Source organism: Hyla sarda, chromosome 1 (assembly GCF_029499605.1).
Source record: "Hyla sarda isolate aHylSar1 chromosome 1, aHylSar1.hap1, whole genome shotgun sequence".
Taxonomy (NCBI): Eukaryota; Metazoa; Chordata; class Amphibia; order Anura; family Hylidae; genus Hyla; species Hyla sarda.
This window is the reverse complement of record NC_079189.1, coordinates 283,667,209-283,694,379: the sequence shown is the minus strand read 5'-3', so window position 1 is coordinate 283,694,379 and position 27,171 is coordinate 283,667,209. Positions and strand designations below refer to the sequence as shown.

At 43.7% G+C, this 27,171-nt stretch overlaps 1 protein-coding gene across 2 annotated transcripts in view; it reads left to right on the top strand.

Moving 5' to 3' along the window:
• The window catches only part of DOT1L (DOT1 like histone lysine methyltransferase), a 160,022-nt gene that overhangs the window by 110,274 nt on the left and 22,577 nt on the right, over window positions 1-27,171 (top strand). For both annotated transcript variants that reach the window (XM_056574229.1, XM_056574240.1), the window contains exons 19-25: window positions 11,789-11,914; window positions 16,656-17,104; window positions 17,236-17,371; window positions 17,505-17,648; window positions 22,652-22,766; window positions 23,540-24,069; window positions 26,416-26,621. In XM_056574229.1, coding sequence (XP_056430204.1) covers window positions 11,789-11,914; window positions 16,656-17,104; window positions 17,236-17,371; window positions 17,505-17,648; window positions 22,652-22,766; window positions 23,540-24,069; window positions 26,416-26,621 — 1,706 coding nt within the window. The remainder of the gene's footprint in view (window positions 1-11,788; window positions 11,915-16,655; window positions 17,105-17,235; window positions 17,372-17,504; window positions 17,649-22,651; window positions 22,767-23,539; window positions 24,070-26,415; window positions 26,622-27,171) is intronic.

The window sequence follows — 27,171 nt, the reverse complement described above, 5'->3', positions numbered from 1 at the left end:
ACATTTGCTAGAAAGGACAGTGATACTCCCTGCTGATGTTGATGCTGTAGCGCAAGCTCTCCTACCTAGATCTCCTGCCATAACGTGTCATATTTTTAAAGAAAAGCAACCGGTTTAAAGGGGTTTTCCTATCAAGATAAATCAAACCTCATACATATTGTAAAGTTAAGTATACTTCACGTGTACTAACATATCTGAAAATGTGCTGTTTTTGTGATATACTCATCCCCCCGTGTGCCTGCTTTGTTTTGATAAGCTGTTGCTCTTGGTTATGACAACTTATGGCATCCACTAAGGTGGGCACACATCCTCAGTTAAACTGCAATCTCCTGGTCTGTCCAGGGAATTTTAGCAGTCATTCTCTACTTTTGAATGATAATAGCATGGCCACAGTTAAGATAAGATCAGATAAGATGTGATCAGATAAATGGGGGAGAACAGTAGTACATGAATGAATGTAAGTTAGTTTACCCTAAAGCCATATTTGTACTACTAGATTATGTATGTCGTAAGCATCTATTTTGGTTAGTGGGAACAACCCTGTAACATTGCTTAAAGGGTACCTCTCATCAAAAAGACTTTTGATATATTATAGATTAATGTATGCAGAATAACTTTACAATTGCATTTTATTAAAAAATATGCTTCTTTCTATTTATTTTTCCACTTTGAAGAAATTACCACTAGGGGTCTCCCTACCAGTCCTGGCAGCAAGCATTTCAGACTCATGCTGGAGTCCTAAACACTCAGAGCTGCCAGCCTGCTTTGTTCACAGCCTGTTTGGCAGCTCTGAGTGTTTAGGACTCCAGCATGAGTCAGAAATGCTTGCTGACAGGACTGATCCGGAAAAATACAATAGAAAGAAGCATATTTTTCATTAACATACTATTGGAAAGTTATACAACATTCATTAATCTAAAATATATCAAAAGTTTATTTGATGAGTTACCCTTTAAATAGGTTATCCAGGAATAGAAGAATAGAGCAAATTTCTTAAAAAACACAGCACCTCAGCTGTCCTCGGGGGGGGGGGTTGTGTGTGTGTGTGTGTGTATTATTCCAATTTGGCTCTGTTTACATCTTAGATAACCCCTTATAAAAACATCTTGGTTGGGTGTGAATTCATTGCTTAATGCTTTGCAATCCTTTTGTAGCTGTATAATGCTGTGTCTTTTCTCGGTCACTCTTCATTGGGGGGACACATACAGATTGGGTATATGCTCTTGCCACTAGGAGGCACTGACACAAGGAAAAAAGTGGACTCCTCCCTGATGAGATAAACCCGCCCACTGGAAGTGAGGTAATCAGTTTTAGCTAGTGTCAGTATGAGGCAAGACACAGGTTTGGGAACCTCGTAGACCTGGTCTATTTTATTTTCTAGTTAAGTATGTCTAGGTAGGTTCTTTTTACTTAGTTTTTTCCTAGGTTGAGCGACAGGAGCATGGCGCTACCTGGTCTCCCACACGGAACGGAACATAACAGTATGTTGCCGTCAAAGCCTTATCGGCAATGGCCAGCGCTTTGAGGTTGTACCCTGGGTCCGGGTCCCCCACTGCCCCTGCTAGCCTCGCTATAGCAGCCTGGCATGATGCAGCACGGCCTAATGCTGGCTGAAGACATCAAGGGGTGAGTATGTGGGGATGTCTGAGGTGAGCATGCGCTGCCAGGGTCACTCATACATCTCTGGCGGGTTACCCACGGCCGTGACATTACTTGGAGCTTCTCCCGGCACCGTTCCTCCCTGGCTGTGTGGGGTCGGTGGCTTTTAGCTCCCAAAATGGCAGCCTAGCGGGAGCTCTTCCAGCCGGCCTGCTCTTGTCCCCTGACTCAGATCTGTGTGGCAGCTTAGCATGCGCTTCTATAGCGCACTGCTTCATCCCGTTGACTCTCCAGGGGCTTCCCGCATGTGTCCTGCACATGCTGTGGGCGTCCTAGCCCATGTCACTGAGGGGTTCATGCGGGCAGCAACAGTGCAGGGCTTTGCCTCCCATGCCTCTTTTCTACCCTGTTGAGTTCAATAAAAATAAAAAAAACTTCTCTACTGTTGGTCTCTCAGACCATTTTGGTGGCGTTGGGTGCCCTCTTATGGTCAATAATTGAATTTCTCTTAATGTCTATTGCTTTTAGCATCCAATAGCTATTACATGCCTGTAAGATCTGTTCTTATGAGATTAATTTCTGCCAGGCTTCTTTCCAATATATGGGGTCCCCTTTATTTGTATATGGGGTCTCCTTTATTTGCTTCGGTCATCATGTATGGGACCTGATATGGCAAATTCCATTGAGTTGCTTGAGGGTAATAACTATTTTCTGCTGGGTTGTGAGGGAGGGTCTGGGATCCGCTGTGGTGGGTCGTTGCCAGGGATTTCACGATCCCTTGGAAGATTCTGGGGATACAGTCAGGGAGTGTTCTTCTCTACCGCTGGGTGCCCTCGGCCAAATTCTGGTCCCCCCCACCCAACGTGGATGGCACTGGCCGAATGCCCTTGCAAAGGCATTGGTTTTCTTGGTGGTCCACTAGTCACCCATCAAGGGAGTGTGCTTGTAGTGTACATGCAATCTATCCCTCCTCAACAGGCTGCCGCATCCGCGGCTAATGCTCCGTTCCCTACGTCCAATGAGAGGTCTCTACCTGGCAGGGATTCTACCTGATATCAATATGTCAGACAGTAGTCTTGCCTGTAACTCCTCTCAGAGACGCCGCGTCTGCGGCTGGATTCCGGTACCCCACTGCTAGTCCGAGGTGTCCGATGGAGTGACTTGTTGTTTACTATGGACTAGGGATCCACCGATTATCGGTTTGGCCGATAAACGCGATTTTGGACATTATCTGTATCGGCAATTACCTTGCCGATAATGCCCCGCCCATCGCCGCCGCTGCCCCCCCCCCCCCCATTGCCTCCGCTGCCGCCCCCCCCCCCCATTGCCTCCGCTGCCGCCCCATTGCCTCCCCCCATCCCCGGTGTTATAATTACCTGTTCCCGGGGGTCCGCAATCCTTCTGGCTCCTGCGCTGTTGCTGTGCACTGCGCTGCATAATGACGAGCTACATACCCAACACGACGTCACTGTCAGTACGCACAGTGACAGCGCAGGATGCCGATGGAGCCAGAAGGATCGCGGACCCCCGGGAACAGGTAATTATGACACCGGGGAAGGGGGTAGGCAATGGGGCAGAGGCGGCGGTATGTGGGCAGAGGATGGGGGGGGGGGGGCGATGGGGCAACTCTGGTGGTTAGACCCATGACAGGCAGGGGGAGAGAAGCGGGCAGTGGCGGCGGTCTCTGGCACCGCAAAAGCCGCTGCAGTTCATTGATTTAAGCGCCTGCTTTAAATCGTTGATCTGCAACGGTGTCTGCCCCGCCGGGGGGGGTTGAAATAGTCGATAACTTATACCGGAACATCGGTATAAGTTATCGGCCTGAAAGTCCCCTAAAAAAATCTATATGGGTCGATCCCTACTATGGACCCATACCAGTAAGGGTGCATGCCCACCACGTTTTTGCTATACAGTTCCGTATACGGTTTAAAGTTAAAAACCATATGGAACTGTATAGAAAACTGTATGCATTGACTTAACATTGTAAACCGTATGTCAAACGCATCATCCGGTTTAGTCTGTTTTGCGTCTTATACGGTTTTGTCCGTACTTTTACTCGTACCCAAAACCGTAGTCTACAAAGTTTTTTTGGTCCGGGTGAAAAACTGTATAAAACCGTGTAGGTTTTTTTTTTTTTTTTTTTTTTTTTCTTTAACATGGGAGTCAACGGGAACCATACAAAACAAAAGTTAGATTTTATTTCCATTATTTACACTTTCAAAATAACAGCAAAAAATGGCGTCTGCAAAAGTTTGGGCACCTTGCAGAGTTAATATCTTGTACTGCCCCCTTTGGCAAGTATCACAGCTTGTAAACGCTTTTTGGAGCCAGCCAAGAGTCTTTCAATTCTTGTTTGAGGTATCTCTGCCCATTCTTCCTTACAAAAGTCTTCCAGTACTTTGAGATTTCTGGGCAGTCTGTCACGCACTGCTCTTTTAAGGTCTATCCATAGATTTTCAATTATGTTGAGGTCTGGAGATTGTGAAGACCATGAGGTCAGGATATAGTGAAGGCCAAAACCTTCAGTTTACGCCTCTTGATGTAATCCCCCGTGGATTTCGAGGTGTGTTTTAGGATCATTATCCACTTGTAGAAGTTATCCTCTCTTTAACTTCAGCTTTTTCACAGATGGCATCAAGTTAGCATCCAAAATTTGCTGAAATTTTATTGAATCCATTTTTCCTTCTACTCGTAAGAAGTTCCCTGTGCCACTGGCTGCAATACAACCCCAAAGCATGATTGATCCACCCCCATGGTTAACAGTTGGACAGAGTTTCTTTTCATTAAATTCTGTTCCCCTTCTTCTCCAAACGTACCTTTGCTCATTCCGGCCAATAAGTTCAATTTTAACCTCATCGGTCCACAGAACTTGTTTCCAAAATGCATCAGGCTTGTCTATATGTTAATTTGCAAAGTTCAAACGCCGATTTTTGTGGTGAGGACGTAGAAGAGGTTTTCTTCTGATGACTCTTCCATGAAGACCATATTTGTACAAGTATCTCTTTATTGTGGAATAGTGTACCACAACTCCAGTGTCGGCCAGATCTTTTTGGAGGGATTGTGCAGTCAAATGTGGGTTTTGAACTTTTTTACTCACAATCCTGCAAGCTGTTCTGTCTGATATTTTTCTTGGTCTTCCAGATCTTGCTTTAACTTCCACTGTTCCTGATGACTGCCATTTCTAAATTACATTCCAAACAGAGGATATTGACATCTGAAAACGTTTTGCTATCTTCTGTATATTGTGAGCGTCAACTATTTTCAGTTTCAGATTTCTAGACAACTGCTTAGAAGAACCCATGGTGCTGATTGTTGGGGCAAGGTCAGATGAGTCTGGGCATTAAAAACCTTTGAGATTGACATCACCTGGTCTTCCCAGATAATGATTGAGAACAATCAATGACACTGGCAGGTCTCAGCTTTGCAAAGGGGGCAGTGCATGCCATAAATTCAGCAGGGTGCGCAAACTTTTGCAGACGCCATTTTTTTCTTTTCTGTTATTTTGGAAGTGTAAATGATGGAAATCAAATCTAACTTTTGTTGACCTATTATAAGAATGTCTAATCTGTAATTTGATGCCTTTTGGAGATTTTTCCATTTTTCCTTGGCTTCTTTATGCACATTAGTACAAATTTTTACCTGGGGTGCCCAAACTTTTGATCCCCATTGTATGTGTGTACAGTTTCATCTGTTTTTTACTATACGGTTTTTGACTTTGCACAGTTTTTTTTTTCTTGGAATTTCAATCAAACAAGTGAAACTTTATTCAAAATGGAGTTAAAAACTTATAAGTTTGTTTTTTCTTAAACTGATGAAACCGGACATCATTTTTCAAACCGTATACGGTTTTCAACTGTATATGGGTTAAAATTTGTACACACGTTTTGATACAGTTTAGTCAGGTTTTAGTCAGGTTTTGAGGAATTGGTTTTCCATCAAAAACCTGATATCGGAACTGTATTGCAAAAACATGGTGTGCATGCACCCTAAGGCTAGGTTCACACTACGATTTTCAAATACGGTAACCCTATACGGTTTTCCGCTAAAAAACGTATGGCAAAAACCGTATACAACCACCGTATGACTCCAAATACGGTTTTTCCCCGTATACGGTTCCAAAACGTATGTACGGTTCTATCCGTTTGCATCAGTTTTTGCCAACGGTTTTGCTATTTTGTTGGAATTAGTTTTCAAGCAATTTAATAAAGTTACTATTGTTCTATTGAAATTCCTTCTGCGCATGTGTCAACTCCAAAAACTGATTAGAAAATCCGTGTGCAACCGTATTCTGAAATTCTGTGTACGGTTCTCATAGACAACAATGTTAACAGAACCGCATACGGTTTTCCAACCGGAGGCAAAAACGTGGTCGACAGCATTTTTGCCTACGGTTGAAAAATCGGCAAAACTGTATCAGAGGCAAAACGGATGCAACCTTATACAACATTTGGAATACGGTTTACAATGCATTCTCTATGCATACGGTTTCGGATACAGTCGTATAAGTTTTTTTGCGGAAAACCGTATACGGTTACCGTATTTGAAAATCGTAGTGTGAACCCAGCCTAAGCCAGACAGTGGCCTGCGTGGTTTTCTCTGCTGCCTTTCACTCTATCACACGGCTGCTGATGCTGGAGTTCCAGTTCCCCACTGCTGTGCGAGGTGTGGTTGAACCAGCGTTCCCCTTTGGACCCTATATGGGGTGACGAGGATACAATTCACGGTTTGTCAGCCTCCCCCACTCTCCCAGGGTGGCAGGGATGCTATCCATGGCTTCTAGGCCTCCCCTCCCTCCCACATGCGACAGAGGGGCACAGTATCTGGCTGTCGTCCCATTTTGCCTGGAAGTGTACTTGTTCAGCCAGACTGTTGTCCGCATGGTTTTCGCCGAAGTCTGTCTCCCATCTCAGGGCTTCCGCGGGCATGGTCAGGTTCCCGTACCTCATTGCCGGTGTGAGTAATCGGGATGAGGGTCCCTGCAGTAACACAGGACTGATGCCAGTCAGCCAACCTTTAGTCTGCTGGGTCTCCTACACCGCCAGGTCGCCCGTTAGATCAGCTGCACTCCACAAAAATGTGTGTCACGGTATTTTTGTAACTTATGGTGGTTCCACAGTATATAACTGTATTTCTCCCCCCCCCCCCCCCCCTCCAAATCATGTGACCCGCAAGCACTGTTCTGCTTCTCCACCAACCCCCCCGCGAATTAATTATCTGATCAGCCCAGTGCTGTCCCGTCCCCATCGGGGAACTGATCGCATGTCACCTTCCTCGTCCTGTTTGTTGCGGGCCACTGGCGCTGGAACTCTGTACTCTACACTGTATCCCTATGCCCGGGCTGCAAAAGATAAACAAAAACTTTCTCACCTTCCCCCGTTGGTCTGGTACCGGCCTCACCTGCTTCCTGGGGACGGGAACATCGGAGAGCCGTCGGCCTAACCCCAGCCGCAGCGATGTTCCGCCTCGGCCGGTGATAGGTTGAGCGCACTGTCATGTAAGAAGCCAGCAAGGTCCTGGTAGTAGTGTCGATGGGAGACCTCAGTGTGGGTTCAAGTCCTGGACTGAAATTTAATGTTGTGGTTCCAATTTAATTAAGATACATATGTGAGTCAATTGATACTTAGTGTTTGGAATCCAATTTACCTAGTTCCCACGGTTCATATATGGATAACTAGGCTTAAGACTCACAAATGAGTCTACATTTAAAAATGATGATGATTCTGGAGAATGGGAAAGTTTGCTCAATGAAAGGGTGTAGAGGAGTGTACAGAGGGGTGTAGAGGAGTGTACAGAGGGGTGTAGGGAGGTGTACAAGGGTGTCAGATGGGTGTAGAAGAGTGAACATTGGTGACGGGGGCATAGGGGGTGAAGTGGGTAGATCCCGTGAAACTACCGGTGTAGCCTCCGAGCGCTCCTTGAAGACGCCAATTCCACCGATGTCCCCGGTCTCCGATGAATGACAGCCATAGCCTAGCGGTGAGTGCATACTACCTTTCTTTTTCAAAGTTACTATGATACTTCAGTTTCTTTGTATGCACCCTGCAGGTGGCATATCTATATGAATACCCGGACCGCCATATCCATGTGTATGTTTCCAAATAGCCGCAAAATAGATTAGGAGTGGATGTTGACCTTGTGAGTGCCTCGTTTGTTCTTCACTATTGTAGTTACATGAGTATGGACTGGATCAGTGTTTCCCAACCAGGGTGCATCCAGCTGTTGCAAAACTACAACTCCCAGCATGCCTGGACAAACTCAGGCTGTCCGGGCATGCTGCGAGTTGTAGTTTTGCAACAGCTGGAGGCACCCTCGTTGGGAAACACAGGACTGGCGGGGGTTTGAGGGGGGGGGGGGTGGACATGGGTGACGGGGGTGGGGGGGTAGACATGGGTGACGGGGGGTAGGACATGAGTGACAGGGAGGCAAACAAGGCAGACATGGATGACAGGGGGGGTGGACATGTGTAACGGAGGGGGGGGGGAAGACTGTGCAGAGGGTGGACCTGGGGGGGGGGGGGGGTTTGGACAGGGTTGAGATGGGGTAACGGGGGGGGGGGTGGTTGGAAAGGGTACGGTACCTTAAGCAAGTCATCCCGCGCAGCTTGCAGTTCCACGGCAGTCCGGCGCAAATGCAGCTCGCTCCGCCGTCGGGCACCATTTTCGGCTCACTGCGCCGCAAGGGGGAGGGGGTCACGCAGGAGGACGCTGTGTGCGCAGTGCGCACGCAGGCTTCCCTTCTCCCCCCCCTGCGCGGGACATTTGGGGGGGGAAAAGTCGCCGAAATCACTGCTCTAAATACACGATTTAGGCGGCCACAAGGCCCCTTTTAGCGCGAGGCCTTAGGCGGCCGCCTAAATCTCCTAATTAGAGAGCCGCCTCTGCGTCATACTACTCCCCAGCTATTTGAAGAGCTCTGATGACCTAATCAAAATCTTACATCCCCTGAAATGGGAAGATTACAGATTAATCACATTAGATGTCACTGCACTGTATTTAAACATCAAACGCAACATCGGCCTAGACTGTATCAGAAACACCCTTGACAATGACTCCTCAATCAAAAAAGAAAATCAAAAAGAGTTCCTTCTCGAGTGTCCCCTTACCATTCACACAAACAACTACTTCACATATGACAGCGACACCTATCATCAGACGCGCGGCACCGCGATAGGCACACGGATGGCGCCTTCTTACGGTAATTTGGTAATGGGGGCCTTTTAAGTAAACTTCTTAACAAACCAGACATTTTATAAAGATCATGTGGTCATCTATAGACACTACATAGATGACCTCTTCCTGATATGGGAATGGCCCCTACACCCCATCCAACTTTTTGTGTAGAAGATCAACCACAATGACTGGGGCATCAAACTTATATCAACCGCACTACAACCGCAAGGGCTTAAGGACGCCAAGGAGCTAATCCGATGAACCCTCCTCTTAGGCCCCCCGCCGCAATCACACCCAGCATATGTAAACAATTCTGCATGAGATGGCAGCAATACATTGACAATGAGGAAATACAAATAAAGGCAGCAAATAGGCATATGAGGAGTCCCGGGAGCTACTTCCCCCAGTCATCCCGTACACAATAAAGGGACGTGTAGCAGCCAATGCAGAAAACAATATTAAGAAACAGGAGAGCAAGTAAACCAGCATAATCAAGCCGGGTAAACAATAAATGATCAGTAGGCGGAATATGGGCAAGGGAAGACACTATAAGCCCGTAACATATCAACTAAATCAAACAAAAACAACGAGAAGGGGAGACTAAACAACACAAACCGAAGAAAAGAGAGACGGAGAGGGGAAGAAAAGGAAAAGGGGGGACAAAGAAGGACACACTGGGGGAGAGAGGGAGGGGGAACCCGAGAAAGGGAGAGGAACTCTACCGTGGAGAGGGGACCACTAGAGCCAGGGGCGTCCAACCAGTTCCCAAAAAGTGCGTCCACAGGACCCCACCTCAAGGGGACAGGTGCAGGGCACTGCAGGCGGGGAGTCCAAAAACGCAGACCACGGCATCCATCGCAGCAAAAACCGAACTAGCTTTCTTATTTAACTCTGAACTACTCACAACTTTGATTCTTCTATGCATGTTACCATCTCCTGCTATTGTGTAATGTTTTACTGCCATCTACTGGCAACCAGTGTAATTTTACAACCCTTTCGTACTACACAAGCGGTTTACAATCCTTCCTGTTCCAATTGACCTAGTTATCCATGTATGGAATCCAATTGACCTAGTTCCCACAGTTCAAACACTTTCTTAAGTATCAATTGACCCACATGTCTCTTTTATTTTTTTTATTTTTGACATAGACATACGTCTATCTTAATTAAATTGTAACCACAACATTAAATTTCAGTCCCATTCCCATTCACGCTACTACCAGGACCTTGCTGTTTAGCTTTCCACCCGCTTGCTGCAAGATCTCCATAGACCACAATGGGCCTATTGTAGCCTTGACACACTCCTCTGTTGGAGGAGTTTATGCAGTCATGTATGGCTCTGCGACAGCCGGTCTAGCCACTGTCTCTTGTTTGGGTCCTGCCATTGCTCTCCTCCCTCGGCGCAATCTTCCTGGAAGGGTGTGTTCATCCTTCCCTTTGACACCACAGTCTTCTGGCGTAACCTTCATGTGCCCAGAACCTGGGAGTCCCAGCTAGGTTCCCTTTTTGTTTCCCCCTTTGTTCCCGTCCTGACGGTATGTTACTTCGGAGTGCTCTGGTCCAGTGGGGTCCAGGACCAGTTAGTCTCCTTGTCTCGGATACTGTCCTATTATGCTGCGACGTGCCTTATTTTCTAGGTCTGTCCTCCTGGTTCTTTGGGACTTAGTGATGGTTGAGGTTTCGGGCATCTGTAGCGATCCTGCACAGACTTTTGATCCCTTTTGTGGGGTGGTCTTTCTGTACCGCACTTTCTTGTCTCGACATGGATGTTTGTCACCCAGAGCGTTTTGGTCGAAGTATTCCAGGAGTCTCAGGAGCTTCCAATTCCTGTCTGCTGCTCCAGTGTTCCAGGGTCTTCTGCTCTTTCTTAGCAGTTTATTCTTTCGTGTATGTCTTCCACATGACTCGGGAACCTTTAGTTCCCATGGCTGTCACTCCGGTGTTCCGGGATGCCCCCTTTTCAGGGCGTTCCGCTCCTTTTTTGGTAGTTATTACATTCAGTCTCCTACTTTGAGGTCCATGTACTCCCGAGATGGAGGGGCGGGCTGATCATCTGGATTACACCAGTCAAGCTAATTTCGCCTCCCGGGTGCTCACAGTGGGCTATGTTCACGCTAGGTTATCTTGAGTCAGTTGACTCTGGACAGGGTTCAATTTTTGTTTTCCAGCGGGTTAGCCCCCTGTCTGGTTCTGTGTTTTTTGGAGTCTATTTCCTTCCTCCTCCTGGGATTGTTCCGGGCCCATCTGGCTTCCTAGTCGCCCTTTTCTTGGCTCTCTATCTGGACTGTAGGTTAGAATCTCTGCAATGGACGGTCCCCTCCTTTTGCCGTCCTAGTCCATCTTCATGGATGGGGGATCTTCCGGGAGCTCAGTTTTTGGGCCTCGGTTGTCTCTGGCCCAGGATCTCTTCCGCAGGCCTTACGGACGAGTGGGTTTCCCACCTAGGGGACTGCTTTGGTATCTCATCGGTATAGGTGTCCCCCAATGAAGAGCAACGGAGAACATTTTTTTGTACTCCCCTTAAATTCTTTCTTGTAGCCTTCATTGGAGAATACCACACCCATCCATTTTTTTATTCTTTGTCCGGATAATCCTTTCCGGTTATTGTTTTTTTTTATCCAGGACTTTTTTTTAGGGTCTTTCGGACTTATTTCTTTGTTGGCTTCTCCTACTGCTTTGACAAAACTGAATACCTCACTTCCAGTGGGCAGGTATATCTGGCCAGGGAGGATTCAACTTTTTTTCTAGTGTCAGTGCCTCCTAGTGGCAAGAGCATATATCCCATCAGTATAGGTGTCCACCAATGAAGGCTACGAGAGAGATTTTACGGTGAGTACAAAAAAAATCTCCTCAGCCACTGGTATCTCTGTAGGATTTTCCCACAGTATTTCCTGATAGGTCATTCAAAATGGTAGACTGTCCTATTGGTTGGTCGGTGTCAGTTGACTGCCTGAGCCTTCATCAGTTTAAGAATATTGAATATTGGCTTAATTTTCTGTTGATTATTGTTTCTATTAAAGCTGAAGGCCCGTTGTGAAGAGTTAAAGTTGGACTGGAATACACTGTCCATAGAAAATCTGAAGAAGGAAAAAGTGGCACTAAAAAATGAGATTTCAGAGAAGCAAAAGCACTGTTTGGAGTTGCAGGTATGTAATCTTGTATAGTTTAGTACTGGTTTTATTTCTTAAATAGAATTTATGTCCAAAATATTGTTTGGTTTTTATAAACTACAATGGCTATAAAGCCTTTTAGATTATAAAAAGATATTGAACAAGATGCTGTTTAATCTCTACAGCAATGGTCTGCAAATACAGACACTGTTTATGAGAAGGACTGTGACAGAGCACAGACTACCAAATGCAGCACACTAATTCTTGGACCACACAGTGGTTTTGTTTAGTACTTTAGCTTTAAATGTTTTACCTAGTTTAAGTGTCTAGAATTTTTCCATGTTTTGGTGCAATACGAACCAAGATTTCTTGTGTGGAATTTGCAATGTATATATGAAAGGTTTTTTAGAAATCTTAATGAAAATAAAATCCATATAAAATTCTAACAGTTCTCAATATGTTGCAGACTTTCACTGTAAATTTCATTGAAAATCTCCAGCCACATTATAACCTTGCCTTGTGATAAATGCACATTCTGCAAATTCCCCACATAATTTTTTTTTTTAAATATATCCTACACACTACAGAATATTTTCACAAACTGCCTGCAGTGGATTTGCAAGGAAAAACATCTGCAGCAAACCCACTCATTATGTAATAATGTTTTTGAGACTTAAAATGTTCTCAATGAATTTTGTTGAATTCAGTGTGCTCACAGTTAAAACTTGTTTTGTGCTGCCCAAACCACAGGCATCATGAAACAGATAAAGGTAGCGGGATGTCTAGACACTATGATTTAATTTAAAAAGCTCAGGCATTTCAGAGAAATCCTAGTCTTAATTAAAAAAAAAAAAAAAAGCCATATGATCCAGAGTAAATAGTCATGGGAGGCAGTCCTGGCAGTTATTCACCACCCAGCTGGCATTTTGCTGCCTGTATCTATTCCAAATTGGTCATCATGATGCAGGTTCCCTTTACGACCATAATGGGTAAAACCATTAAATTAACTTTACTGGACTTTGGCCACGTACATGCAAAAATACATCCATATTTTGAGATTTAAACATCCCCCAAAACAGCTTCTATTCCCACTGTACACCACAATAGCTGAAAAAACGGCCAAAAAACATGCAAACAGGTTAGGGTTGGGGTTAGGGTTAGGTCAGGGGGTGTGGCTCCAGAGGATAAAGGTCACTCCTAGGCATCCAGCCACAAAGCCAGCTAGTGCTGAATCCAGCTGGTGTCGCTGGCGGGCACGCGCTTCGCACCCGCATTTAAGCTCAGACTATAATTTTCTGTTCCTGATCCTTTACATGAATGCACAAATATTTGAGATCCGCACGTATAAGGGTGGCCCAATTCCAACAGAGTATTGAAATTACGTACAACTCATAGATTTCACGAGGCACTTGCCACAGAAATATGCGTAAATGGTTATTCTTTATTTCCTGGTACAGAAACCATACAGTCTCTTGTGCCACGCGGACGCCACAAACAGCGTAGGTAACAGCTATTTCATGCCCAGTATCAGCGCTTCTTCAGACTACGCCCTTGATCACCTATCCAGGTGAAGAAGTAAATCTTCACAAATGTGGGATCAGAGGGAGTTAACAATACAAGCAAAGTTTAAAACAAAGTATATAAATTAAAGCTGAAATAACTAATCATTCTGAACTATTTTCATAATAATCAATCTGTTGGCCAATTAGTTGGTAAAACAATTTGTAAAGACCACATACACTTAGCGATTATCACTTTGTATATATGCAGCCTGTTTAGTGAAGATGGGGCCCAGCACACACAATCTTCTGCTCCCTGCAGATATTGGGAGACCCTGATTGTCGGGTTCTGTGATCAAGGTCAGATTCACAATGGTTGCAGGAAGTAGCAGGTTATGTGTGCTGGCCCTTTCTTCATCCTACGTGCCCCCAGCAGCCTATATAGTGAACAACCAGGGAATGTACTGCCCGTCCTATCTGGTCACAGGTAAGAAACAGGAAGAGCGGTATAGCCCTTACAAGAACAAAAAAAGAAAATTATATTTAAAAGAATTATTATACATATTTAAATATAACAAAAAGCTACTCCCCTCCGCCTCTAGCCAACCCCACAAATTTTACCACACAATGCATCCATTACCTAAAAGACACAGAGGACCTTTACGATTCCCTCCCTAATCTAACTCACAAATGATCTTCTCCATTATGGTTATTTTATCCGAGAAGTCGATTTACTCTAAACAATAGTCAGCCAACTAAACGATTGTGAAAATAGTTGCGGCCCTAATATAAATTTAAAAACAACTATAACTGTGAAGGAACATACAGCATTGAATGTATACATAATTACAGAGATGATTCAAATAAATGCACTTAGGTCTAGTCTATTATTTAACCTTAAATTTCCTTGGGCATTGGTTATTAAAATCCATTTAGCCTCCCATTCCAAAAGGGTTTTCTGTCTGTCTCTACCTTCTGACATTAACCTGTTCAATGCCAAAGAAGGAAAAGGCTTTGGGATCACCTCGGTGCTCAGCTATAACATGCTTTATCAGACAAATTGTACACCCAATGTAGAACCTGGAGCATGTGCACAAAACCACATACAGTACACTAGTATTTGGTACTACAGCATATGAATTCTCTAATTCCTATGCTTACAACCCCTAATCTTACGTTTTTCTGTGCGTGTGTCCGAGCACCAAGAAAAACTCCCACAGCCAGCTCCAACTAGTGCAGAGTTTTTCAACCAATCACTCCCTACTTCTTTTGCCTTTAATTTACCATGTACCAAAACTACACTAATATTTTTGCATCTCTTGAAACCAGAGGTTGGTTCCTTGTAAATGCTACTAAATCGGGATTGCTTTTCAGCACAAACCAGTTGTCATGAATTGTTTTTTAATTTGAGGGGCTACAGGGTTATATTTAAAGGAAAACCGAACCGATTATTACAATCCTTTTTTCTGTTTAGTTTATTTATTTTTTACTATCACCTTGCCTTCTGTGTAGTAAATTACTCAGTTTCTGTTCAAAATTCTTTGCCATAGCAGTATTCATAAGGGACAACTGATACCCTCTGTTAATCAATCGTTCCCACAACTCCTCTTTCTGTAAAAGAAAATCTGCATCTGTACTATTGATATGCCTTCTTCTTAAAAAGGGTCCCTAGGACACAGCCTTTTTTTCATGTTCTGTATGGGAGCTTTGAAAAGAATGGCTTGAATTACAGGCATTAGGGAATTAAGAAGGTAATTCACAACTGGGTTGTACTTAAAGGGGTTCTCCGGTGCTTAAACATCTTATCCCCTATCCAAAGGATAGGGGATAAGATGCCTGATCGCGGGAGTCCCGCAGCTGGGGACGCCCATGATCATGCACGCAGCACCCCGTTTATAAACAGTCCCTGGAGCGTGTTTTCTCCGGGTCTGATTATGGGCGACTACAGGGCGGGCGGCGTGTGGCGTCACACCTGCGCCGGCGTGTGACGTCACGCTCCGCCCCGTAATGCAAGTCTATAGCTATCACGCCCCCTCCCGTAGGCTTGCATTGAGGGGCGGAACGTGACGTCGCACGGGGGCGCAGGCGTGACTTCACACGCCGCCCGCCCCCCGCCCTGTAGTCGCCCGCAATCAGACCCGGAGCGAACACGCTCCGGGGACTGATTATAAACGGGGTGCTGCGTGCATGATCACGGGCATCCCCAGCTGCGGGACTCCCGCGATCAGGCATCTTATCCCCTATCCTTTGGATAGGGGATAAGATGTTTAAGCACCGAAGAACCCCTTTAAAAACTATCCCAATTTAGTAGAGTTTACAAGGAACCAACCTTTGGTTTCAAGAGATGGAAAAGATATTAGTGATGTTTTGGTACATAGTAAATTACAGTAGGGAGTGATTGGTTGAAAAACTCTGCTCCAGTTGGGAACTTTCACTGTGGGAGTTGTTGTTGGTGCTCGGACACAGACGCGCAGAAAAACAAAAGATTCGGGGTTGTAAGCATAGAAATTGGAGAATTTATGTGTTGTAGAACCAAATACTAGTGTATGTGGTTTTGTGCACGTGCTCCAGGTTCTACACTGATTGTACAATATGTCCACTTAATGTTAGATGCTAGGAGCATTTGCACTCCATTAAAACACAAAATGGTTCCCCTTGACTAAGCATGTTATAGCTAAGCACGCTGGCGATACCAAAGCCCTTTTTTCTCCTTTGGTATAGACCTCAGTGCATTTATTTGAATCATCTCTGTAATTATGTATACATTCAATGCTGTATGTAACTCCACAGTTATAGTTGTTTTTACATTTATTTAGTTTTTAACTTTATTGTTAATGGCCTCTGATCTCACATTTGTGAAGATGTATTTATTCACCTGGACATGTGATCACGTTCTGAAGAAGGGCCGATACTGGGTGTGAAATAGCTGTTACTTTGTGTGTGGTATCTGTGTGGCCAAGAAACTGTCCATTATGCTTGTACCATGAAATAAAGAACATTTTTACGCATATTTGTGTTGTAAACCAATGGTCAAGAGCTGACAAATGCACTATTCATTTGCTTACAAAGTTATCTGCTCTCCACAGGATAGGGGATAGCTATCTGGTCCTGGAGGGTCTGACTGCTGCTCCATTCTAACAGAAAACATGTGTTTGAAAACGCAGGGGTCCAGCTGTCCAACCCCCTGCTAACCAATGGTTATGGGTAGTTGTGGGTAGTAGATAATGTTGTTAGATGGTACACCCTCTTTTAACTCGAACATATTTTTTCCCCTTAAGATTAGCATAGTAGAGCTGGAGAAGTTTCAGAGGCAACATGAGTTGCTTCAGCTGAAGTCTACCACTTTGTCAGAGGATCCACCACCAAACAGCAATCGCTCTAAGGGCACGTTTGTTGCTCGCTACCCACCAGAGGGATCACAGTCTCGTCTGCTTCCTGCTCAGTCATCCAGCATCAATGGCATGAGTCCTGAACCCTTAATAAATGGTCATGCTTCTCACTATGAACTGTTCCACTCGTGTCGTGGTGGTGGGAGTAGGCCTTGCTCTAAAGAAAGCACACCGTCCCGTGTAGATCACAATGATTTGCATGCATCAAGGCACAAGGGAGAAAAAAATGGCCCATCTCAACCAGACTACACACGCTACTCGCCTGCCAAAATTGCCATGAGGCGTCATCTGAATCAAGATCCTGCTCTTAATTCCAGAGGTTCTGACATCACTCAGAGGTAAGTTGTGTTCTAGCTCTCCTTAGAAAATTTAGTTAAGCCTCTCCAGTCAAATATTAACTTAACACATAAGATTAGTTTTGCATTATTGACATTACAATGCTTTCTTAATTTTGTGATCTTTTATGTAGAAGTGAAATGGTGAAAGAAAATGTTTTTTTGTCCTCGAGTTCTGGAATCTTAAATGGCATCCGGCTAAGCCCACAGGGGTCACACGCTTCATCTCCTGAGGCTGGACAGACTTCTATAGAAAGAGGAACTGATAAGGTGGGTTGCTACCCTCAATCACTAGTTATAACATAACATCTTTAATGTGATCAGCTTTTTGTCTTTTTGTAGTTAGTTTGTAAATGGTTTGTGACCTTGTAAAAATATCTTTACGGTTTACATTCTCTTTCAGATGTCAAGAGACCGTACTTCTACTCCTAACCCTGAGACCATCACAAGTTTGCCTATTAGTATCCCACTTAGCACAGTCCAACCTAACAAACTGCCTGTCAGTATCCCTCTGGCTAGTGTTGTCTTGCCAAGTCGTGTAGAAAAGGTATGGTGATAATCTGTTCCTTCTGCTGGACCTAAGGCCCTGTGACTCAAAAATAAGTCCTTAGGTTCTGAAGTTTACCATTCTGAATTGATTGGTGTATTGTAGGTTGCCTGTCCAAATAGGTGACAACATGCTCTATGGTTTTGTTGAAATAAAACAGCTAGAGACACGGTTGGCAGCAGCTTGGCGCTCTGGTTCTTTAGAGGCCCAATTCAGGGACAATGAGGATAAACCCTTAAGTATGGTTGTTGTCTGTGGTGTTCCATCCTGTTTGCTTAGGTACATTTAATCTTTGGGTAATTGTGTAGGTGCTATTTTCCCCAATATGTTAAAAAATAAGGGGCCTTAGCAAGTGGCTGAAGTTTTGGCTTAGCTAATCCTTAGTGTTTTCCCCACAAAATCCGTCAAAGAACAGTTGACAGAAGAAAAAAAACACTTTTTTTTTACACACTAATTTTTAACACTAATGTATTTGTTTTTTGTCTTGTGCATTCCTGCTTGTTCTGGCATTTTTTAGCCTCATAGAAATCAATGGGATAACCTATAAATGTGTTTTTTTTTTTTTTTTTTTTCTAATTTGGCTGTTTTTCAAGGCTTTTTATACACAAGGTTTTTATAACAATGCGACATTACCCTAAATGTAAGCTTACTGTATTTTTAAATTATCTTTAATGGGGTTCTTAACTATTTTAAAACTCTAATAACTATGAAGAAACAAAAACAGAGCACCCACCTTGGTGAACGCTGGTAGTTTGGTTGTAAAGTTGGCGCGAAACAGTGTCGCCCGGCTTCTCCTGAGTCTCCCCTGCCTATTAACATCTACCACCCGTCCGTGTCGTCCCTGAAGCACTCCAGGTCATTATGACCAAAGTACTTGACAACCAAGCTGCCAGCGTTCACCAAGGTGGGTGCTCCGTTTTTGTTTCTTCATAGTTATTATTGAATATACTGTGAATAGGGCATAAGTGTCTGATCATGGGAGGTCCAACCACCAAGATCCCTCTGCAATCTCCAAAACAGGGCCTCTTTCTCTTTGGTCATGGGACAGCTTATCTGCACACGCTTCATGCATTCTCTATGGGAGAGTCAGAGATACATTAGTGCTGTACTAGGGTATCTCTGGCGCTCTCTTAGTATAAATAAACAGAGACAGAGTCGGATATGAGACCATCTCCTACCCTTCACAGATGAATGGGAGCAGATAGCTTATTTTTGTACTGAGCACAAGAGGGAAGGTGCAGCATGTAAGGACTGTTTGCAGCACCTAAAACCTTCTCCAAGGGAGCTGGTAACTGTCATCTCTGTCCTCATCAGGAAAATGTAAAAGAAACATTTACTGCTTCCTGTCACAGAAGACTACACTGGAGAAAGTGTGAAACTGTTGCTCTCAATGTTGCAGATTTGCTCTCTGTGGCCATAACAACTACTAAGAAGGACAAATACATTTATTATCCCACTTGCACATCCCCTGTGCCCGGGCTGCAAAAGGTAAACAAACTTTAACTCACCTGGTCCTCTGGTGCAGCCGGCTTCTTCCTGGAGACGGTGACTCATACTGCGCTCAGTGTATCGCTTGCTGCAGCAATGTCCCGCCTCGGCCAGTTGTAGACTGAGCGCACTATCATGTAAGGAGCCTGGGCTCTGCCTTCTTCCTGCTGCTCCTGACAGTGTGCATCCAGCCTATCACAGACCGAGGTGGGACATCGTTGCGGATGGCGATATATATGCTGAGTGCAGTATGAGGCACAGCCCCCAGGAAGGAGACCAGCACCGGAGGACCAAGACAATGATAACGGCGCAACAGGGGAACGTCAGGAGGTGAGTTAAAGTTTTTGTTACTTTTTGCAGCCTGAGCACAGGGGATTATAAAAAAAACTGTACCATAGATGTCCTTTAACAGGGCTTATATACATTTTCAATATTTTCTAGCTCCATGACATAATTGAGCCTGTCCCAGCAACTGTCCCCAGTTTTTACTAAGGAGAAAACTGTAATTCAGATACTCACTCATATTAGTGTCATATTAATTATGTACATACAAATCATATACACTGCTCAAAAAAAAAATAACTAAGATAACACATCCTCGATCTGAATGAATGAACTAAACGTATGAAATACTTTTGTCTTTACATAAATGAATGTGCTGAAAACAAAGGCACACACAAATTATCAATGGAAATCAAATTTATCAACCCATGGAGGTCTGGATATGGAGTCACACTCTACATCAAAGTTGGATCAGCCTGTAGTGTGGTTTTCTACTTTGATTTTATGTCCTTAAAACAAGTCAAAATGAGGCTCAGTAGTGTGTGTGGCCTCCACGTGCCCGTATGAACTCCCTACGATGGCTGGGCATGCTCCTGATGAGGTGGCCATCCGCCATATCCTGGACAGTATGTGGTGCAATGTAGTGTTTGTGGATGGAGCGAGACATGATGTCCCAGATGTGTTCAATCGGATTCAGGTCTGGGGAACTGGCAGGCCAGTCCATAGCATCAATGCCTTCCTCTTGCAGGAGCTGCCAACACACTCCAGCCACATGAGGTCTAGCATTGTCTTGCATTAGGAGGAACCCAAGGCCAACCGCACCAGCATACGGTCTCACAAGGGGTCTGAGGGGTCCCCAAAGAAATGCCACCGCCAAACCGGTCATGCTAAAGGATGTTGCAGGCAGCAGAATGTTCTCCACGGCGTCTCCAGACTCTGTCACGTCTGTCAAATGTGCTCACTGTGAACCTGCTTTCATCTGTGAAGAGCACAGGGTGCCAGTGGAGAATTAGCCAGTCTTGGTGTTCTCTGGAAAATGTAAAACGTCCTGCACGGTGTTGGGTTGTAAGCACAACCCCAACCTGTGGACGTCTGGCCCTCATACCACCCTCATGGAGTCTGTTTCTGAGCATTTGAGTGAACACATGCTCACTTGTGGCCTGCTGGAGGTCATTTTGCAGGGCTCTGGCAGTGCTCCTCCTGCTCCTCATTGCACAAAGGCAGAGGTAGCGGTCCTGCTGATGGGTTGTTGCCCTCCTATAGCCTCCTCCATGTCTCCTGATGTACTGGCCTGTCTCCTGGTAGCGCCTCCATGCTCGGGACACTACGCTGACGGACAAAGCAAACCTTCTTGCCACAGCCCGCATTGATGTGCCATCCTGGATGAGGTGCACTCAGGGGTGTGGAAATGTAAAAAAAATAAAACTACTTGTCCAAGGGACTAAAGCGGAACACAATCTACTTGTCCCTCAAGAAAATCCACTTGTCCTGATAGATAAAATAATTTCAACCAAAATAATACGAAAATAGGGTTTTTATTAGTTTCTGCACTTTTGTTTTTTCCTCCTCGTCCTATAATAGCCATAGCACTTATTTTTCCATCTACAGACCCATATGAGGCTTGTTTTTTGTGGGGAAGTATACTTTGTAATGACACATTTTCATTTTTCCATAACTTGTTCTGAAATTTAAAAAAATTATTTGTGAGGTGAAATTGAAAAAAAAATGCAAATTTTGAGGTTTTCTTTTTTCCGCCATTCACCTTGTGGTCAAAATTACATATTATTTTGATACTTTACGTCGGCCTGATTACACCAATACCAAATTTTAGTTTCTGTCACGTTTTAATAATTTTTTATTTAAAAAAAGAAAATTCCTGACCCCTATAATATTTTACTTTTTCCATATACTGGGCTCTATGAGGGCTTATTTTTTGGGCCGTAATATACTGTTTGTATCGGTACCATTTTGGCATTGATCAGACTTTTTGAACACTTTTTTTACTTCATTTTTTCTCGGATATGATGTTATTAACAGAAAAAAAAGCAATTCTGTGATTTTTTTATTTTTTTATTTACGTTAACGCCATTTACCGTACGGGATATAAAATGTAATTTTTTTAATAGTTCAGTCAATTATGCACGTGCCAATACCAAATATGTTTATTTTTATTATGTTTTCTTATTTTTATATGGAAAAGGGGGGTGATATGAACTTTTAGGGTACGTTCACACGGGCGGATTTATTTGCGGGTTTCCCGCTGCGTATTTGATAGGGGGCAGGCTCTTCACAGCTGTCCGCAGCAGATTTTCCGAGGCGGAATTTACACTGTGGAAAATCCGCCGCAAGCCCCATTGAAGTTAGAAGGGTCTGCGGAGGATTTAGAAGACCGCCCCCTTTCAAATACACAGAGGGAAACCTGCAAATCCACCCATGTGAATGTACCTCTAATATGGAAGGGGTTAATGGGTGTTTTTAAACTTTTTTTATTTATTTTATTTTATTTTTTTTAAATACACTCATACAGATCGGTTCTATTGAACTCCATTTGATCTGTGTTCATTTGATTGAACCTGCTCAAGGCAGGCTCAATCAAATGCAGATCTATGGGGGCAGCCACGGATGCAGAGGTAAGCCCTCCAGCTACCTCCACAGGGGATCGACCCTGTAAACTCAGTCTCATGTTACCACTAGAGTGAAAGCACCGCCGGCATTCAAAAGTGACCAAAACATCAGCCAGGAAGCATAGGAACTGAGAAGTGGTCTGTGGTCACCACCTGCAAAACCACTCCTTTTATTGTGGGTGTCTTTCTAATTGCCTACAATTTCCACCTGTTGTCTGTTCCATTTGCACAACAGCATGTGCAATTGATTGTCAATCAGTGTTGATTCCTGAGTGGACAGTGTGATTTCACGGAAGTGTGATTGACTTGGAGTTACATTGTGTTGTTTAAGTCTTCCCTTTATTTTTTTGAGCAGTGTAAAAGCATATTACAAGTACAAATTGCTTTTTCTAAAGCTTACGATGTTATAAGCGATACCCATTCTTATAGCAATAGAGAAATCGGGTTAGGTTATTTATTTTTTATGTTTTGCTGCATATCTTTCATTAAACCTAAGTTGACAGTTGTACTTGGCATGCCAGTGTGGTAATTGACCTCTTTAGGTTAATACATCTGAATGTTTCCTGTCATACCCCATCAGATATTTTGACTTCTGTTCTCTTGTTACAGAGAAACAGTCCCAGTCCCGGATGTAACAGTAGGGACAGCTCAAGTATGGATAATCAATATGGTGCTACTACAAATTTCAATTATGCAGCTGTCTCAAAGTCACTGGCTAACTCAGGTAACATTTGTTAATGTTTTGTTAATTTTATTATGGAAAGGGTTAATTCACATTTATTACCATTTTTCTTACACTGTCATTTAGTCCTTATAGGAGACTATTACATGCAATCCTTAGATTGCATACACTGAACAATGCCATAGCACAGCATTGATCAGTGTTATCGGCGTGCCATTGCTCCAGCCTGCCATGGCTGAGTATCAGAGCACCGATCGGACATCAAGGAGGCAGGTAAGGGCCCTCCTGCTGTCCTCTCAGCTTATCGTGACACCGCGATTCGTTATGGTCCCAGTCTGCTGAACAGCTGGGATTAGCTTTTTTTTTTTCCCCTCCACATTTTAGACACAGCAGTCAACTTTGATTGTGGTGTCTAAAGGTTTAATGCCGGGATATCTCATAGTTAAATCCAATAAAAATCTAACATAAGACTGCCCTGCAGCCCCCCATTGTCTTCTGTTGGGAGAACTCACTTATACACAATCCATTGTTCCCTTGCTTATAAAGTATACAGTGCTTTGTAGTATCTTATGGTCCCTCATCACAATTGTCAATAAAAATACTCATCCAATCCCTATGTAGTTATAGGGCAGTCAATGAAATGCAGTTTGAGAATTGTGCTTTAGTTTTGCAAACAAGATTATTTCTAGGTTTACTGGCTATTATCAAAACTGCAGTTTTGTAAAAAAAAAATAAAAATCTTTATTTGGGAGAAATAAATTAGTTTATTTTAAAAGAAATAATAAAATATGAATTCATATATATTTTATTTTCAGGTTTCTTTTACCCATCCTGGCCATCATCTTCAAATGGACCAGCTTTGAACAGCCATGGATCAGAGACAGACTGCATGGATGATTCCTCAAATTCAGGCACTCTCTCAAACTCTGGGGGGTCTCGGAGTTCCACTCCTTCACATCACCAGCAGATGTCTCAGCGTTCACCTGCTCACTATGTCTTATCGAACAGCCCACGTGCGTTTCAGGACTCTAGCAAATTTTGTGGAGATGGAGAAATTGACACAAGTGATGCAGAAGGTGAAGCCAAGAGACGTATAATCTTTACGATTACCAGTGGAGGTGGAAGTTCCAATGGGAGGTCACCATCAAACAAACATAGCCCACTGACTGCCACTATTCGCATGGAGTGTGGTCCAGGGCAGGATGGTAGAAAAAGAGGAAGCAGAAGGAAAAGATCCTCAGCAAGCAGTCACTCGTTGATGGTTTCACCCAAGCGCCGATCACTTCCAACATCACTTGGGCTGAGCGGCTTTACTTCTGGCTCTCCACTGAACATTAGCTCCATGGTATGTAGTATGCCTAAATATCTAATTAGTAAAAAATGACTTAAAGGGGGGCTCCGGCCCTAAGACATCTTATCCCCTATCCAAAGGATAGGGGATAAGATGCCTGATCGTGGGGGTCCTGCTGCTGGGGACCCCGTAACCTTTCATGCAGCACCCTGCTATCATCAGCCTCCGGAGCGAACATTGCTCCGAGTCTGATGAATCACAATCACGGGGCCGGAATATGATGTGTGATGTCACGCTCCACCCCCTCAATGCAAGCCTATGGGAAGGGGCATGACAGCCGCCCCTCCCATAGTCTTGCATTGAGGGGGAAGAGTGTGACGTCATGATACTCCGCCCCCGTGATCGTGATTCATCAGACCTGGAGCGATGTTCGCTCTGGAGGCTGATGATAGGGGGGTGCTGCATAAAAGATTGCGGAGGTCCCCAGTGGCGGGACCCCCGATATCAGGCATCTTATCCCCTATTCTTTGGATAGGGGATAAGATGTCTTGGGGCCAGACTACCCCTTTAACTAGAAGGAAAATATGTTATAAGTCACACAAGCTATCATATTTTGAGTCATTTGCAAAAAAAAGTTTCCTTACCAGAAGTAAGCAAAACCACCATAACCTCAACAGAAAACAAATGGCACAGATTTGCCATCAATTAGTTTAGTCTGGCCAGATAAGTTCTGCTTTCGAAAGGCTTCAGTTGACTTAAAAAGTCCAGCATGACAGTCTAAGATCTCCTAGGAGTAGGACTTATTTGGCCGGATTAAACTAATCGATGGCTGATCCAGTAGCTTTGTTTTCAGCTGATGTTATCTATAGTTTCACTCACCTCTGCTCCTTACTCCATGTTGGGGGGTGGGGTTCGGTAACCGCAGTGAGAGCACTAAAATCACCCTGTCATTACCAAGGGTAAATCTATTACCCAGGTTTTTATTTTTTAATTGGAAATGGTTTGCTTTAATAATATTGTCATGAAAGAATGCAATTTGGAATCTCTGCACTTAAACACTTAGAGGTGGTCCTCCTAGCTTTGTTTTTTGTTTTTTATTTTTAAGTCACAGCAAATACACAGACTAGACTGAAATCAGTAGGGCACCAGTTAATTTTTTTTTTCTTTTATGGCGCCAGGTTTTTGTGAGCCCTTTTTCCAATAAGGATTAGCAATCTTAAAAAAAAAAAACAGTTTTTCATACCTCCTCCTCCGTTCTGCCTGTGGTTGGCATTCCAGTGTTACGTGAGCAGCTGACGTCTGGTGAACTAGGAGCATCAGAGACAAGGCTGCTGATTGGCCATGAAACTGACCAAATCCCACAGCTGCTGAACACCTTAGAACTGACCAAAGACAATCTATTCTAAACACTTTAGACAAAACAGGGAATCTGTGTGGCAACCTAAGTGGGGGTACATAAAAAAATGAGGACACTTATGACTGTGACACACGGGGAGTTGAGGGGACAGTAATGACTGGGACACATAAGGGGAGTGTAATGACTGACATTAATGACTGAGATGCATGGGAAGATAAGTAGACAGTATTGACTGACACAAAGGGAAAACATGAGTGGATAGTAATGACTGTGACACACAGGAAGATAAGGGGACAAGAATGACGGACACGAGATGACTGATGTCCCATTGCATGACCTCATGTGACATGCAGCATCCTGGCTCCTAACTTTTTTTTTTTTTTTTGTATGCTCCTGTACTAGCTGCACGACACATACTTCAAACAAAAATAAATTGTTTTAATTAATGACCTATATTTCCATATCCAGTGGAGAAAAAATTTGAGATGAGCGAACTTCTCGGCTCGGCAGTTGATGATTTTTCCTGCGTAAATTAGTTCAGCCTTAAGGTGCTCCGGTGGGCTGGAAAAGGTGGATACAGTCCTAGGAAAGAGTCTCCTAGGACTGTATCCACCTTTTCCAGCCCACACCTGAAAGCTGAACTAATTTATGCAGGAAAAGGTATCAACTGCCGAGCCGAGAAGTTCGTGACGAATTGAATTTACTGTAAGTTTGCTTATCTCTAGAAAAAATAATGCAGTTACTCAATGGGGAGGAGAAAAAAACTATTAAATCCTGACTATTCATTTGTGACTAGTTGTTTTTTACCGAATGTGGCACTGGACTAATCCTATGAACACAGTATCCGAACACTGTGTACTGCCCCTGACAGGTAATAGGAGCAGTTCATAGGGTTTACAAATCTCCAGTGGCTAAAAGCAATTAATAAATGTCTAATCCTAAATGTATTCCCATTGTACTATACATAAAGTATATATTTCATATGGATAACATTTTGTTCTTATGTAAATGTAACTTTTGTCACTCTTTTTTATTCTTTTCAGGTTAATAACATAAACCAACCTTTGGAAATAACAGCTATTTCATCCCCAGAGAACTCACTTAAAAGCTCTCCTGCTCCATACCAGGATCATGATTTGCCCCCAGTACTGAAAAAAGAAAAACCCATTTCTTCCACTAATGGGGTTCATTATTCTCCCCTCACAACAGAGGATGAGGCAGAATCTGAAGATGAAATCCACAGTGCAAGGTGAATTGAGTTGATGAAATGTTACACCAATTCTATTGCAGCTGATGGTCCTGGTCTTATCCTGACATAGAAACATAGAATGTGTCGGCAGATAAGAACCATTTGGCCCATCTAGTCTGCCCAATAATCTGAATCCTATCAATAGTCCCTGGCCCTATCTTATATGAAGCATAGCCTTATACCTATCCCTATCTTATATGAAGCATAGCCTTATGCCTATCTCTATCTTATATGAAGGATAGTCTTATACCTCTATCTATCTTATATGAAGGATAGCCTTATAACTATCCCTATCTTATATGAAGGATAGCCTTATACCTATCTCTATCTTATTTGAAGGATAGCATTATACCTATCCCTATCTTATATGAAGGATAGCCTTATACCTATCTCTATCTTATATGAAGGATAGCCTTATACCTATCCCTATCTTATATGAAGGATAGCCTTATACCTATCCCTATCTTATATGAAGGATAGCCTTATACCTATCTCTATCTTATATGAAGGATAGCCTTATACCTATCCCTATCTTATATGAAGGATAGCC